Source organism: Pogoniulus pusillus, chromosome 27, assembly GCF_015220805.1.
Source record: "Pogoniulus pusillus isolate bPogPus1 chromosome 27, bPogPus1.pri, whole genome shotgun sequence".
In the NCBI taxonomy this organism is placed as follows: domain Eukaryota; kingdom Metazoa; phylum Chordata; class Aves; order Piciformes; family Lybiidae; genus Pogoniulus; species Pogoniulus pusillus.
The window spans coordinates 12,830,728-12,846,194 of NC_087290.1; the positions used below are offsets into that span (position 1 = coordinate 12,830,728).

At 58.2% G+C, this 15,467-nt stretch overlaps 1 protein-coding gene across 1 annotated transcript in view; it reads left to right on the forward strand.

Moving 5' to 3' along the window:
* The first annotated feature begins 908 nt into the window (after nucleotides 1-908).
* Nucleotides 909-15,467, forward strand: part of MNT (MAX network transcriptional repressor) — a 39,719-nt gene continuing 25,160 nt past the window's right edge. Inside the window, exons 1-2 of the mRNA XM_064166521.1 lie at nucleotides 909-1,470; nucleotides 13,542-14,118. Coding sequence (XP_064022591.1) covers nucleotides 1,398-1,470; nucleotides 13,542-14,118 — 650 coding nt within the window. The 5' untranslated portion in view covers nucleotides 909-1,397. The remainder of the gene's footprint in view (nucleotides 1,471-13,541; nucleotides 14,119-15,467) is intronic.

Consider the following 15,467-nt stretch of genomic DNA (forward strand, 5'->3'; position numbering starts at 1 on the left):
TCATCGACTCCAACCTATCACCTAACCCTTCTAATTAACTAACCCCTGGCACTAAGTGCTTTATCCAGCCTCCTTTTAAACACCTCCGGGGATGGTGACTCCACCGCCCCCCCGGGCAGCCCATTCCAATAGGCAGTCGCTCTTTGTGGCAGGAGGCAGGGAAGGGCACACGCCAGAGCCCTTCGTGGGCACCCACACAGCCTGTGACCCAGAACAGTGCAGAGAGGGTTCGGCTAAAGCAGTGCAGACAACAGAACATGGAAAATGATGTGCTGAGAGCAAGGCTGTGCCCAGCTGCCAGGCTGCTGGAGAGCAGAACTTGTGTTTGCGGCGCTCGCAGCGCTCCAGGCGCAGCACGGATTGCAGCGGCCAGTCAAGGCCACACGGGTGTGCATTCAGAAAAACACATCGATTTTCGTGAGATTACGGTATTCGGGGATATCCACCCGCTGGGGGAAGAGGGAACAGAGGCGCACACACACACACGCGGCCCTGACACGCGTGGACGTGCGCGTTCGCTCCGCACTTGCACCGGGCACGGCTTCCACTAGCACCCGGAACACAGCTCCCATCCCGCAGCCTGTAGGGCCGGAGCGGACCATGGGGACAACGCCTGCTCGCTGCGGCTTTGCGTTATCCCGCTCCCCGCCGCGCCCGGGCCGTGCTGTGCCGGGATTCTGGCCCCGCTCCGGCAGCGGCGCGCCCTGCGGGAACTTACTTACAAAGGCGGACTGCGGCGAACCGCAGCGCTCGGCCGAGAGCCGGGCCCTGGGGAGCCGGGCGCGGGGTCCGCGGCAGGGCCGGGCGCGGTGGGCGGGCGGGCGGGGCGCGGCGGGGGCGGCGCGGCCCCTTTAAGGCGGCTGGCGGCGGCGCGGGGCGCCCATGTGGAGGTGCTGCACGCCGTGTTGTGCTGCGCGCCCATTGGCCGGCGCCGCGCTGACACCGTGTGATGGGCCGCCAGCGCACTGCGGGGGGAGGGCCGCCCGCAAAACGCGGCGGCCGGATCCCGCCGCCGCTGGCTCGTCCGAGCCCCGCCCGCGCCCACTGCCCTGCCCGCGTCCAATTACCCGCCCCGGGGCGAGCCGCCAGCCGTCGCCATCACGCGCAGCAGTGGAGCTGTCGGGCCGTCCACGCGTCACGGCGAGCCGAGCCGGCCTCCTCATCCCGTCCCGCCCCGTCCCGTCCGGGCGGCGCCCGACACGTCCACGCCGCGTCTTGTCGCCGCCCGCCGCGTAGTAGCGGGGCCGCGCCAGCGCCCGCCTGTTGTGTTTCTGTTGCCGCCCGCCATCTTGTCGCCAGCGCTGCTGCCGTCGGGGCGAGCCGCGGGGCGGCGCGGCGCCTGCGGCCGGGCCCGCGCTACCGGGGAGACGGCAGCGGCGGCGGCCGGGGCCCGCGCCATGAGCATCGAGACGCTGCTGGAGGCGGCGCGGTTCTTGGAGTGGCAGGCGCAGCAGCAGCAGACCGCACGTGGTAAGGGGCCGTCCGCGCCGCGCCGGGGCTGCCGCCTGACAGTCCGTCGGCCACCGGCCGGGGCGGCATGGGGACGGGGACTGGGACGACGCCGGCGTGGCCGGGCCGGGCCGGCACCGTGGGGGGAACGAGGCGCTGCCTTTGCGAGGCGTTGCCGCCGGGGCCCGCCCGGGGGCGTTGGCGACGGGGAAAGCCCGCGGCGGGTGGTTGCCGCGGCGCGGGGAAGTGACAGGGCGCTGAGGCGGGCGGGTAATGCTTGGAACGGGGGACGAGGCGACAGCGCGACACCGCCTCGGCAGGGGCAGCTTGCGGGTGGGGACGTTCTGAGGGCCACCAGCCCCGGTCCTCGGGGCCGCGCCGGGGGGCTCCGGCCGCCCCCGCCCCTCCCGCGGGCGCGCCGCCGCGCGCGCTGCGTGTCCCCGCGCCGCCGGCGGGGCAGGGGCGGGGCTGCGCCGCGTGACGCTGCAGGCGCCGCCCGCCACCACGTGCGCGCGGCCCCGCCCCGCCTCGCGCGGCCCGCGCGCGGGGAGCCCCGCCCCGCCGGGAGCCCCGGGGAGCCCCGGCCCGGCCCGCGGTGCCCTACGCCGCTTCCGCCGCGGCCCCGCCAGCGGGCTACGGCATCCGCGCCCGCCCTGGGGTCTGGGGAGATCGACAGGGCCGGGGAAGCCCCAGGGTGATTGCCTCGTTCCTTGGGCCGTAGCGGCTCCCTCCCTGCCGTGCCGCCCCCGCCCCGCTCCCTGTTTCTGTCGCCCGTCTGCGCTTCTCCCAGCTCCTGCTTCCCCGGGGTCTGGCTGTCGCACGACAACGCCGGGGTTCGGCCGTGCGACCGCCGGCGGCTCACGGTTCCTGAAGAACGCCTCCGCCACCGCTGCCGTCGGTGCGATCCGCTGTTCTGAGCTGCGCCGGCGGCGATGAGGCCGGGTTGCGGCATTCGCTCGGTGACAGCGGCGCGTACCTGCGGCGGGGGCAGCGCTTTGTGTGCGCGCCGGGCCGCGGCCGCTCCGCCATTGTGTCGGTGATGAGTCACGGCGGGGACCGGCGCTATGAGGGGACGAGCAAGGGCCTTGTAAGCGAGAAGCAGAAAGCAGGGGGAGGTCCTGCAAGCTGCTTGCCCCAGAGGCTACTGAGTGTTACATATACCATGTGGGAGTGTTTCAGAGTCCGAATCCACCAGCTTGAGGTGCGCCCACGGAGGAACAGTTTGGAGTCTAGCACCATGGCGTGGCTCTGACTGGGACCTTGGGGGTGAAAGAGGCTTCAGTGCCGTGGATCAGTTGAGTTGTGCTGTTGTGGAGATGCTGGAACTGGGAAGGACACAGCACAAGGGGCTGGCTGTTATCTTCCAAGGCATCTGGGACCAGATGAAGTGCAGCCAAGAGGCTGAGTTAGAGCAGCTCCTCAGGTACACTATAGAATCCTCACCCTGGTGACACTTGCACAGCATTAACATTTCTGCTGTTTGCTGATCCAAACCAGCACTTGTTGGAGGCTCCTCTGCTTGTGTGCTGGTTGCATGTGCCAGCCTGATCCCACGAGGATGGTTTGTGCTGGGCTCATAGGGCTCAGAAGCAGCTTCTCACAGGTGGCTGCAATGGGTTTGTGTGGACACGCAGAGACACAACGAAAATGAAACTTCAGCGGTTGGGCTCCTCACCCTCCTCCTCTTCGTACACCCAGCAGAGCCACTCCACACCGCGAGAAGTGTTATGTAAATGCTGATACTGGTACTAATGATATTTGGATCCCATTAATCTGTGGAGGGGTGAAAAAAAAAGGCACCAGATCTGGGGGAGGTGAGGAGGAGAGTTATGTTTTGTGTTTCTCCTTGCAATATCGAGGCCGTGGAATGCAAACAGCAGCAGGCACACCCTGGACATGCAGCCTGCTGGCCACACACTGGAGAGTTTCTGGTGGGTTTGGGAGTCAGGGTTTTGCAGCACTCCTTGCTCCTTCATCCACATCTGGTCTCTCATGCTTCATAGAGGGACCTAGACAGGCTGGGCAGATGGACATAGTCCAGTGCCATGAGTCTTAACAAGTCCAAGTGCCAGGTTCTGCACTTTGGCCACAACAACCCTGTGCCGTGCTACAGGCTGGGGACAGAGTCTCTGGAGAGAAGCCAGGCAGAGAGGGATCTAGGGGTGCTGTTTGACAGCAGCTGAACATGAGCCAACAGTGTTCCTAGGTGGCCAAGAAAGCCAGTGGCATCCTGGCCTGGATCAGGAACAGTGGCCAGCAGGACCAGGAAGTCCTTCTGTCCCTGTACTCAGCACTGATTAGGCCACACCTTGAGTGCTGTGTCCAGTTCTGGGCCCCTCCATGTAAGAAAGATGTTGAGGTGCTGGAACATGTCCAGAGAAGGGCACCAAGGTTGGTGAGGAGCCCTGTGAGGAGAGGCTGAGGGAGATGGGAGTGTTCAGCCTGGAGAAGAGGAGGCTCAGGGCAGACCTCATTGCTCTCAACAGCTACCTGAAGGGAGGTTGTGGCCAGGTGGGGTTGGGCTCTTCTCCCAGGCACCCAGGGTCAGAACAAGAGGACACAGCCTGAAGCTGTGCCAGGGCAGGTTTAGGCTGGATGTTAGGAGGAAGTTCTACACGGAAAGAGTGATTGGCATTGGAATGGGTTGCCTGGGGAGGTGGTGGAGTTGCTGTCCCTGGAGGTGTTTAAGCTGGATGAGGCACTTAGTGCCATGGGTTAGTTGATTAGAAGGGTTGGGTGATAGGTTGGAAGCAATGATCCTACAGATTTTTTCTGACCTGGTTGATTCTGTGGTGCTGCTGCTCACCCTTTCTCTCCACACAAGTGGCTGATGAGCAGGGAGCTGTGGATGTGTGCACAGGCACAAACTCACAGCCAGATCTTCCTTCTGTCTCTTATTTGCAAACTCCAGAGACATTTGACATGGACTAGAGGGTGGCTGATTTCTCTTGAGTTTGGATTAATCCAGGAATGTTTCATCATCTAGGAAAACAAACATATTTCTAATTGCAAGTAACTGATCTTTGTTTGCTTAGAGTTTTTCCCATAGAGACCCATGCAGGACCCCCTCAGTTCATGCTCCCTGCTCTGCTGGATGCTGCTCACTTGGGTTTGCAGCCTTTCCTTTTTCTGAGCCTTGCCAGCCAGGATGGTGACCTGAACAATAAGGGCAGCTCTTCCCATCTCATCCACCTGCCATTTTGCACACATCTTAGCTGCATGGAATTGAGCACGAGGTGTGAGGTGACCAGAAAGATCTCCTTTGGCTGTAAGGCCATCCAGCTCGTGTTGGTGGGTGAGGAAGAGGAGCAGTTCTCACTCAGTTGAGGGCTGCAGCACATCATTCCCCTGGTGCTCCAAAGTGACTTAGCTGATGGTTTGGGAGCAGCGCAGTGTCGCAGGCCACCAGCAGGGCTGGATGTTGGGAATCTCCCTTCCTTAGCCCCATTGATGCCTTTTTGTGCACTGTGGGGCATGTCAGGTGAATTTTGTCTACAAAATGCTGAACTTCCTGAAGCCTGGCAAAGCTACATAAACATCAAAACATTGCTTTCTCCTTTGAAGTCGAAGAGAGCTCTGATCCTCTCAGTGGTGCCTTGTGGCACTGAGTCTTTACAGTGCTCAGAACCACCTTGTGTGGACAGGTCTGTCTGAATTCGATGTCAGGGCATGAAATCTTGGTCCCACTCTGTATTGTCTCCTTCATCCACCTGTTTAGCTTGCTTGTGGAGTCTCTAGACTCATCTCTGGCTAATTCTGCAGCTCAGAAGACTCCAGGTTTTCCCACTGCAGCACAAAGCACTCCCTCAACACGAGGAGAAACTTCTTTACAGTGAGGGTGACAGAGCACTGGAACAGGCTGCCCAGAGAGGTTGTGGAGTCTCCTTCCCTGAAGGCTTTAAAAACCACCTGGATGCATTCCTGAGTGGACTACCCTAAGTGATCCTGCCTTGGCAGGGGGGTTGGACTGGATGATCTCTGTGCTTCTGGGTCAGGATGCTGGCAGAGGCTTGATGCTGAGGCCATGCTGTGTTTTTAGGTGTGATGCAGGATGAGCTCTTGTGCATTTGCAGGAAGCCAGGTGAGCAAAGACCACACCGGGTGGTTTGGATGAGGACAGCACCTTTAGTGCCTGCCTGCCTGTTGTCAGAGGATGCTGTAGACAGATTGTTGCTGTGAAGGTGAGCAGAGCCTTGGCCATGCTATAACGTGTGCTGGAGGAGGATGTGGTCTGCTCCAAGACCCTGCTTTTCCTCTTGGGGTGCTATCATATTGTCTCCACGGTTAGAGGTTAGCTTTGGAAGAACCTTGGTGTGTGACTGAGAGCAGTGCCTGTGTGGACTCACAGGTGACAGGGATGACTGTCTTGCTGCAGCCAGTTCAGGTGATGGAAGAAAGCTTTGTGTGCACCACGTGTATTGTGCTTTGATGGGCAGGTTCCCCTGGATTCTCACCTGCTCTTCTTTTGCAGCTATGGAAGTGGACTCTGAAAGATAATCTGCACATTTCAATCCATTTCCTTGAGAAGAGAGCTGTCTGCTCTGAGCAGCCTATGCAGACTGCCCAAGCACAGCCCTGCAGTAAAGCAGCAGCAGAGGGCTTCTGCTCTTGTGGCGGGGATGAAGGAATGTTCCATGAGCTGAGGTTGAGCAAAAATGCTCACCTGACAGGCTGGACATGGAGCACCAGGCCTGACTGTGCCATGACTCATGCTGTGACACCAAGTCATTCACCTGCCCTTGCTTTGGTCGCTGCTGTATGAAGCACCAGCAGTGTGTGTCTGACTCAGAGAACTTTGCAACCCTGTGGCATCCTGAGGGGCTGAGACCTGCTTGCAAGCAGTGGGTAAAGTGGGCTCTGGGAGTCTCTTCTGTGGGCACATGGAGTGCCTGGGCTTTTTGTTGTGTTTTGAGAGTGCCTGGTTTGGATATGGTTGATGCAGGCAGCTCATGTTTGTCTGTCTTTCCTGACCAGCACATTTCAAGTGTGTCAATGTTTGCCATGCTCCTGCAGGGCAAATGTGCCAGACTGACCCAGGCCACAGTGGTTTTTGCTCTGAGCTGCCCCACAGAAGCTACTCAGGGTGCAAATAGTGGCTTCTCAGGACACAGCACCTTGTCTGCCTGTGCCCCATGGAGAAGCACTGAGACACCACCTCTAGATGATGGAGCAAAGTCAGTAGCCAGTCATGTGCTGCTGGTGCCCACTTCCCCTGCCAGAGCCAGAGCTGTGCTTTATCCTCAGCTCCACAGAAAGGTCCAGGTTTTATCTCAGCCCGGCCTGCCAAGCTTTGATGCCACAGCCTGTGGTGTTTGGCACCTCTGTGGCTTGGAGGTGCTGGGGTGGTCTGTGTGTACACAGGGCTGTTCACAATGGCTTTATTTCCACCAGCACTCTTAATCTGTTTTCTTTTCCTTTGTAGTTCTGCTAAATCCTGGCTCTTCATTTCTTTCTTCTGTCCACTATGAGTTAGCTGTAACTAAAATGCAGTTAAAATGACTCTCTGGAGCTGATTCAGAGTTTCACTTAAGCACTGCAATAGCAAACCAGAGCACAATGTAAATTATCCAGAAAGATTTGAGGAGCTGCTGCTCTGAGAAACCTCTGCCAGGCATTTAGTTATGGTCTGTCCTTCTCTGGGGATTGGGGGGAAGAGCAGCAAGATTTCTTGAGGGTTATTCCCACCTCCCTTTCTGCATTCTGCCATGCTTTTGTTGAGGGGAAATACTCACTTCCTTGTGAGCCATCTGTCTCCACACAAACCCTGTCTGCTCCCTAGATTTTATCAGGCAGAAGGAGCACCTTGTCATTTCTCCAGTTATTTCAGGTTTGGATACTGAGGTCACTTTGGTTCTGGGGAGCTGCAGATGAATCCGTGGTGCTGGACACCCTTCTGGCCTGTATGGGCTGGTGCCAAGGAGGGATGGTTTCTCTGAAGGCTGATTTATTCTCCTTTGCTTCTGCAGATAGGGTGTAAATGTGTCGTCATCCTCTGGCTGAGAAAATGGAGATTCGAGTGGTTTTGTTGTAACCAGTGAGTGATGGCACTGCCTGCAGGTGAGGTGTGAGGAGTCTGAGGGGTGCTGCTGGTGCAGCAGATAGCTCAGCAGAGAGTCAGGTAGGACAGGTCTCTAAGCCCCCAAAACTGAAATCCCATGAGGGCTGAAGGTAGCTCTCACCCTTCAGTATGTCACAAGCTTCTGGTGCCTCCTTGTGACACATGTCAGTGCCCTGAGTGAGCAGCAGGCTTGCCAAAGGCAGGCCCTAAGGATGCAGGGCTTGTGGCCCAGCCTGTTCACAGGAAGGAGAAGGGAATGTTTTGGTGGCAGGCTGGGCTCTGGGCACAGCACCCAGCTGAGCAGCAGTGGGTGAGCTGCTCTGGCTGAAGAGCCCTCAGGTGCCTTGCAGCCAGCTTTTCCCCATGGCTCACTGGTGAGGGGCTGCAGCACAGCCAGCAGCCCACGGGGCTTTGGGGAGAGGCACTGGGACAGAAGGGCGAACCCCAAACAAAGTGGTTTGGTCAAAGCTGGGAGAGTTGGGCTGGTGCTGTGCCGTTGTCAGCCATGATTCAGAGGGACTCAGAGGGAAAGGTCACATCTGCAGAGGAGTCTCAGTCCTCCACTTTGTTTGCAGGCACTTGGAAAGCTCTGGAGGCTTTTGCTGGTGCAGCCTCTTGTGTCAGCAGCCTTAGCTCTGAGTCAGAGGTGGCCTGGCTGGGACTGAGCTCTGCTGGCCTCCAGAACTGCTGACTCTGTTCTTATCTTCCCTTTCCTGATTCTCCCTGCCAGAGCCTGCAGAAACAGAAACCAGCCTTCAGGCTGCAGCCTGCCCTGCCTCTGAGCCTGGCCATCCCCTTCCAGGAATGGAAAATACCTGGAGGCTTTCCCCAGCCCTCTCCTGGTGTGACCCAGGAGTGGCTCCCACGGGTGACCGTGCCGCTGTGGGAGCAGCGTGGGTGAGATCCAGGTTCTCTGAGCTGTTCTTGGTGTGCAGGGCAAGCTGCCAGAGGCACTGAGTGATTCAGGGAAATGCTTCGGAGTGTGCAGAGGATCCCCCCCTGCAGTGCCAGTGCCTGGCTGCTGACGGAGCCTGTGCCGGGGAGGGAGCTGGCAGCGTACGAGGTGAGGTGCTCGGTGACGCAGAGGGCTCCCGGGCGCCGGTGGTGTCCCTAGCACAAAGCAGGAGCGCTGCAAAGGGCACTGCAGATCTGTGAGCCCTGCTCCTGCAGTGCTGCAGCACAGCTCAGGCAGCAGGCTCCGTGACGTGCCCTGGACACGTGTGGGGCTGCCTGCGCGGCTGCTGCCTTGGCTGGCAGCTCTGCTGCCTCCGGACCCTGCATGTCCAGGGCAGGCAGGAGCAAGGAGATAAATTTAAACCGGACAGATGATTAGGTAACAAAGTTAAGGGTGCCTGGCACTGTGTATTCCTGGACCATCAGGGCCCTGAAATAGCACCAGTCCAGCAGTCAGGAACGCTGACCCTGTTTCTGTGTCCTCCTGTGACAAGAGCTGCTGCTCTGTCCTCTGGCTGCTGGCACTGTGGTTGGCCTCTTTCACTGTGTGCTGCCTCGGTGGCATGGCAGCTGAGGTCCCTGCCTTCGCTGTGTGGGCCTTAGGCAGGTTGTGTGGTGTGGGCAGGGTGTGAGGGTCCTTGTCCCCTCCTGCTTTGGCTGTGCTGCAGACCCCCTGAGGGCTCAGATGGGGCTGGTTTGCTCCCTTGGTTTGTTCAGTCATAAAATCATGGAATCAACAAGGTTGGAAGAGACCTCCAAGCGTATCCAGGCCAGCCAATCACCCAGCCCTGCCCAGTCAACCAGACCATGGCATTAAGTGCCCCATCCAGGCTTTTCTTGAGCACCTCCAGGGACAGCAACTCCACCACCTCCCTGGGCAGCCCATTCCAATGCCAATCACTCTCTCTGCCAACAACTTCCTCCTAACATCCAGCCTTAACCTGCCTTGGCACAACTTGAGGCTATGTCCCCTTGTTCTGTTGCTGGTTGCCTGGCAGAAGAGACCAACCCCACCTGGCCACAACCTCCCTTCAGGTAGCTGTAGACAGCAATGAGGTCTGCCTTGAGCCTCCTCTTCTTCAGGCTGCACACCCCCAGCTCCCTCAGCCTCCTATCTACCAACACCCCCAGGTCCCTTTCTGCCTGGCTGCTCTCTAGCCACTCTGTCCTTGGTCTCTGATAAAAGTATGGAGAATGCATGAATATTAGACATAGTTTTGGTGCTCATCTTCCACTTCAGCTGACCTCTGAGCCCAGGAAAATGCCCTTGTGTGTTTTCTAGACATGGGCTGCCAGGAGCTTGTGCCCCGAGCACTCTGGAATGGGAGGGGATGAGCCAGGCTGTGTGAACTTATTTCACAGCACCCCCCCAGAGCTTGGAGGTGCTTTTTAAAGCCTGGCTTTATCCTGTTTGCAAGGGGTGAGTACAAAGTGATCAGGGGATGGATCATAGCTCAGTGGAGGTGTTTCTGTGCTCTCTGTGTATCAGAAGGAAGTGGCTTAGAGACCCCTCAGTCCCCTCCTGGCCAGGAGGGGTCAGTTCCCAGGTTCCTTTTTATCCATGGACAAGCCAGACACAGGGCAGTTGCTCACTGGTGTCAGAATTTGGCTGAAAAGTAGATAAATAAAAGTCCTTGGAATAAACTTGAGCTCAAGGGAGCTCAAGATTTGCAACACCAAAGGCTTTGTTGGCAGCTTGTCAGCAGCCCCAGGGCTGCACCTGCTTCGCAGAGACATCTCCATAAATATTTGTGATCAGCAGTGCAGGATTGGACCCTTCCTTCCCTCTGCTCTGGGCTTCCCTGATGAATGAAGATGACTGCTGGGATGAAGATGACTCCTAGGAGTCATTCCCTGATGAATGAAGGTGACTCCCAGCATTGCTGGCTCCTGCTTGGGCACTGAGGAAGCTTTGCCATCAGCACAGGCCTCAGCTGCAGGTTTCCTTTCCAGGTCCTCCCCTCTGCTGTCTGGACAGAAGCTGGTGCAGGAGGGCATTCAGCATGGGCAGATTCTGCTGTCCTCAGCAGACCTTGAACAGTGCCAGGAGCTTCCAATAATTGACTTCTCTGCTGCCCTCCTGCTTGGCACGGCACAGCTTTACATCTGGGTGGAAGTTTGTGGTCTTTGCCTGGCACTGTGGCCGTTGGGAGCTGGCAGCAGGTCAGTCCCCTCCTCCCAAAGGCCAGGCTGCCTGTGTCACCTTGGGGCTGGCTGCCTGACCCAACACGCAGGTAGGGAGCAGGATTAGTCAGCAGGTCACCGGGATTGAATTTCCCTGCGCCTCCTGTGCCAGGGCCATTGCCTGGACTCTGGCAGCAAACCAGGCAGCAAAGTGGAGCAAGAGAATTGCAGACAAAGGGCTTTTATTTATTCTTAGTGGTGCTCAGCTGAATCCCTCTGAAGTCACTGGGAGCTGAGATTTATGTAAACAACAAGGGGATGCCTGCTGAGGTTTTTGCCACCCTGCCCCACTTCTTCCTTTAAGGAAATGTTGATAATTCTGCTTTCTCAAAGTATCTCGGGGCAGAGAACTCCTGCATGCAGCCTCTGAGCTGCTCTAGAAGCAGCCTCATGCTTGGAGTCAGTCAGATCTTGAGCTCACTCACCCTCCTGCTTGGTGCTGCAAGGAGCTGCATTAGAATTGGAATCAGAATTGTATGACTTGGAAAAAAAAGCTTCAAGGTCATAAGCCTAGGACCACAAAATTGTGGATTTGAGTCTCAGGCAACCGTGGGAAAAGTGCTGTCTGGGTATGAAAACCTTCCAGGTTTCACAGGGTGCCCTCCCAAGAGCCTGGAGATGCAGCCCTTGCGCTGGAGCTAGACCTCGTGGTGTAGACGCTGGGCAGTGCTTACCCTGGCAGCTGGATGCTTGACCTCCTTCCTGCTCCTACCACGTGTGTTGGGGCTGTTGCTGCAGCTGAGTGTTGAACTAGGGTGCTGAGGCCTGTAAGGTTTGAAGTCACCCTCCTTGCCTCCCCGGACAGCAGGTATAGAGCCAGGCTGCCCTCCTTGCAGCTCATACTGCAGGTCTCTGTGGTCACTCCTCGCTGGCCTCCTCCACCCAGGCTCTTGGACACCCTGCAGCAGGTCTGGTGTGGCTCTGGATGGAGCTGTTCAAGCCCTGGACCAAAGTGCTTTGATAAAGACTGGAGGAAGTGTGATGTGTGGGAACTGTAGGGGCTGATGTTGCTTGTGAATCAGGGCCAGTGCTAGTCACACGGACCAAAGGGCATTCGGCATCAGCAGTGCCAGCTTCGTTCCCTTGATTGCCCTGCACTCTTCAGGATCACAAGCTGGTGAGAGAGCACCCAGGCTTGGGGAGCACTTGGTGGAGAAAGTACCCCTTGGGTGGTGTGTCCCATGGCAGGTCTGTGGCTGGTGAGGTTGTCTTGCCAGGGAGGCCTTTTCCCCTCATTTCCCCTGTGCTATTCAGTAGAGCTATGGTGAGGCTGAGCAGAGCCTGCCAATCCCAGGCCACAGTGCCCACATTCTGCCAGACAGCACTCAGGTCAAGCCTAAGCTTCTGTGGCTTTTGGTTCTACCTTGGCTCTTTGGTTCTACCTTGGAGCTTCCTCTGGACTACCTGCTACTGGCCACTGCATGAGGCAGGACACCAGACTCATGCCCCTGATCCCTCACCTGCTGCTGTAAGGGTTTGTGTGTCACTGTGTGCCCTAGCTCTGAGTGTGCCATGGGTGCACACTTCCTGCTGCCATTCCTTGGAGGCTGTCAGGAATGGGATCTGCTGAGCTTCCCGGGCAGTGGCTTTGGAGCTGCTTGCTGGAGGCTGTGACGTGCCCTAGGTGCCAGGACCAGTGGCGCCTCAGGACTTGCATAGATAAATTTCCTTTGTGCCATGTTCACACAATTAAAGCTGGAGCCCTGGATCGTGTTTAATGAGGTTTATTTTTCTAGCTGGGCCACACAGATTGTTTGGTGTTCTGAAAACATACAGGGGCATAAACACAGCATGGCTGGGCCAGGAGCCTGCACACAATGCAAAGCAGAGAAGAGTCCTGTGTGTCCATGGAGCTGAGAGCTACACTTGGCAGTACCAAATCCTGGGTGTTTTAACCCAGGGAGCCTGACCCACCCTGCCTGGGTGGCTGCTGAGCACCAGGGGCAGTCCTGTAGCTGCTCTTTGGCCATCTTGGGTCAGTGCTGGGAGGTCTGGTAGCAGGGAGCCTCTGGCTCACCAGGTTTCATCGTCTCCCACACACAGGCTCTGGTTTAGGAGGTGATCCTGAAATGCATTTTTTCCTGGGATGCTGTTAGTCAGGGCTGGGCTCCAGACTTGTTCTACCTCCTTGGAAAAGGAGGTTGGCGTTGGATCTGTCAGAGGGCCAGGGAAGCTCCTTTGTGACCTGCTCAGCAGCTCTTTTTGGGGTTCAAGAGAGAAAAAGATTAGAGATGTTGTGTTGTGGATTGGTTCCTGTCTGTACAGAGATGAGCAGGGAGGGCTTCGTGAATGTGCTGGAGGCATTGCTTGGGGTGTTCAGTCCATCCCTGGGGGCTGCGCAGGAGCAAGCAGGGACTGGTCCTGCACCTACTCTGCATCCCTCTGAGGAGCAGGCAGAGGCTCTGGGCCGAGTCCTGCCCCAGCTCCCGAAGGTCACTGATCCTGTTTAGCTCAGTAATGTCTGCCCTTGGCAGAAAGCCTTGGGTTCGTGGGTCTGGACCTTGGGAGCGGGAAGTGGCTGGGTCAGGCTGTTTCAGTGGGTGCTGGGATGGGGGAGAAGGGGACTGAGGGGGTGCTGTCTTGCTGTCTGTCTGCTGCTGCCACTGGAGACGCTGGGGTTGCTGCAAACAGCAGAGGAGCCAAGAGTCACCCCACAGCTCGGGCTGAAGGTGGGCACAGCACAGGGTGTATGCACAGCCCGTGCTGGAGTGCCAGGGTGGCAGTGGGACGGCGCAGCGCGGCTGGGGCACGGCACCGATCCCCAGGGGTGCAGGTGCTGCTGTGGGCTGCGTCACCCCACAGCTGCCCTGGCAGGGCGGGCAGCAGCCTGGGCGGAGGCCGGCGGCGGGGCAAGGTGGGGCGAGCAGCAGCGCTCACGGCCCTGTTTCTCTTGCAGAGGAGAATGAGAAGCACGAGAAGCTGCGGCTGGAGCGGGAGCAGGAGCAGAAGAAGGCTGGCAAGGCCAGCGCGCCGCGGGCCAACAGTGCCATCGCCCCCGAGGAGCCGCGCAGCGAGCTGCTGGTGCCCATCTCCCCCCCGGCCCCTGCCCCTCTGCCGCCCCCGCCCCTGGCGGCCCCCATTTCGGTCATTCCCATCCCCGTCGTCACCAGCCCTCCGCAGCAAGCGGCCCAGACCGCCCTGTCCCCGCCGCTGGTGCAGCGCCAGCAGCCCCTCGTAAGCACTCCCGGCGTGCCCCCGGACGCGCCCTCGGTGGCTCCGGTCATCCAGAGGCCGCCGGGCCCGCTGCTGCCGGACGGCAAAGCGGCCACCCCCCCGTCGGGCAGCCCCAAGCAGCTCCAGCATTACGCGGCGCCGGTCCTGGCCATCTCCCAGCACCATGTGGTTCAGCAGCCCATCCAGCCCCAGCCTCACCAGCCCCTGCAGCACCCCGGGGCGCCTCCACCGCTCGGTGCCCTGAAGCTGGCTCCAGCAGAAGACGCCAAACCAAATGAGCAGAAGAAAAGACCTGGAGGGTGAGTGCGGCTTGGGTGTGGAACTTCTGAGAGGGAGCAGACAGGAATGATGCCGAACGCTGCGGCGAGCTGGAGCAGCTGCTGCTTCTGCAAGGAGCTGGCAGCCCACAACCCCCGGATCTGTGGATGTTTGGATGTCTGTCTGGTTCCTCCATGGCAGGGTTTCTTAGCTTGCTGGGTTTTATTTCTCCTCTCTGACCACACTGTAGGATTCCGTGGAAGGATTTCTCTTTCCCAGCCAGGACTGTGTTAGGAAGCAAGTCCCAGCACTGGCTGTCTCATCTCGGGTGGCATCTGGTGTTACGTTTGGCAGAAGATCTCTGCTTATGCTCGTCAGGGAAATGGTGCAGCCGTGCTGCTTGCAGAACCTCGCTTGAAAGCTGGGCTGTGACCTGGGAGCTTTTATTTCCCAGCATAGGGACCACCTTAGCTGCTGGAGCAGTTCCTCAGTGCTTAAGTGCTAAGGGCCTCCTGCTTGTTGAGAACTCCTCCAGCTGGGACTGAAGGCTGTTTAGTCTGTCCCCACCCCCTACAGGACTTGTGACTCTGATGGTGCTCCAGGTTAGTGTTTGTCTAACTTGTTCTTAAGGACTTTGCCTGGTGGAGGCTGTGTCTTGGGTGGTTGTTTTCAGGCTGCTTGTAGTCTGGCATTATGTCTTGTGGACTGGGAAAACAAATCATTCTCTCCTTTGCAGCAAGCTGTTACCTGTTCCCCTTGGCCCCTCAGTCTTCCCTCCTGCAGGATGAATGACCTGGATCTGTTCAGCCTTTTCTCCTGGGCTGTGTTGTCCAGACCTCCTGCAGCTCCCAGAAGGCACTTTGCAGTGGTGTTTAAAACACTGTAGTGATCCTGCTGAGGCTGGGCAGAGAGTCCCTCTGCATGCCTGGCTTCTGCAGTACAATAAAGCAAATGCGCCTCTGCTTTCAGGGCAGGGATCTGCTCAGGGCTTCAGGGGCTGGAGATGCTGCTGGCTGGAATGTCAGCTGGAGTCTCCCTCCTGCTGCACAGTGCAGCAGTAGCAGCCAAGTCCCACTCCAAGCTCAGGCTGTTATGGTGAGACAGACCCAGCAAAGCTGGATCTAAACAAGTGCCAGCAGAAGAGACAGATAAGATGCAGCCCTCTCCAGGCTATTGACCTGCTCAGAAGACATGTTTTGCCCAGGTCAGAATCTAGCCTTGCCTTTTGTTGCCTCCTGGATGGAGCTGAGTAATTTGAATGCATCAGAAGGTCAGGATGTGGCAGTTCACCTTCTTTTCCCCAGGTGCACTGGTGCTTGTTCTGAGCTGATGCAGATGAGAGGAGCAGGGGCATGGGGCTGTGACCTTCCCTGAAACAAAGGGCAGTGTC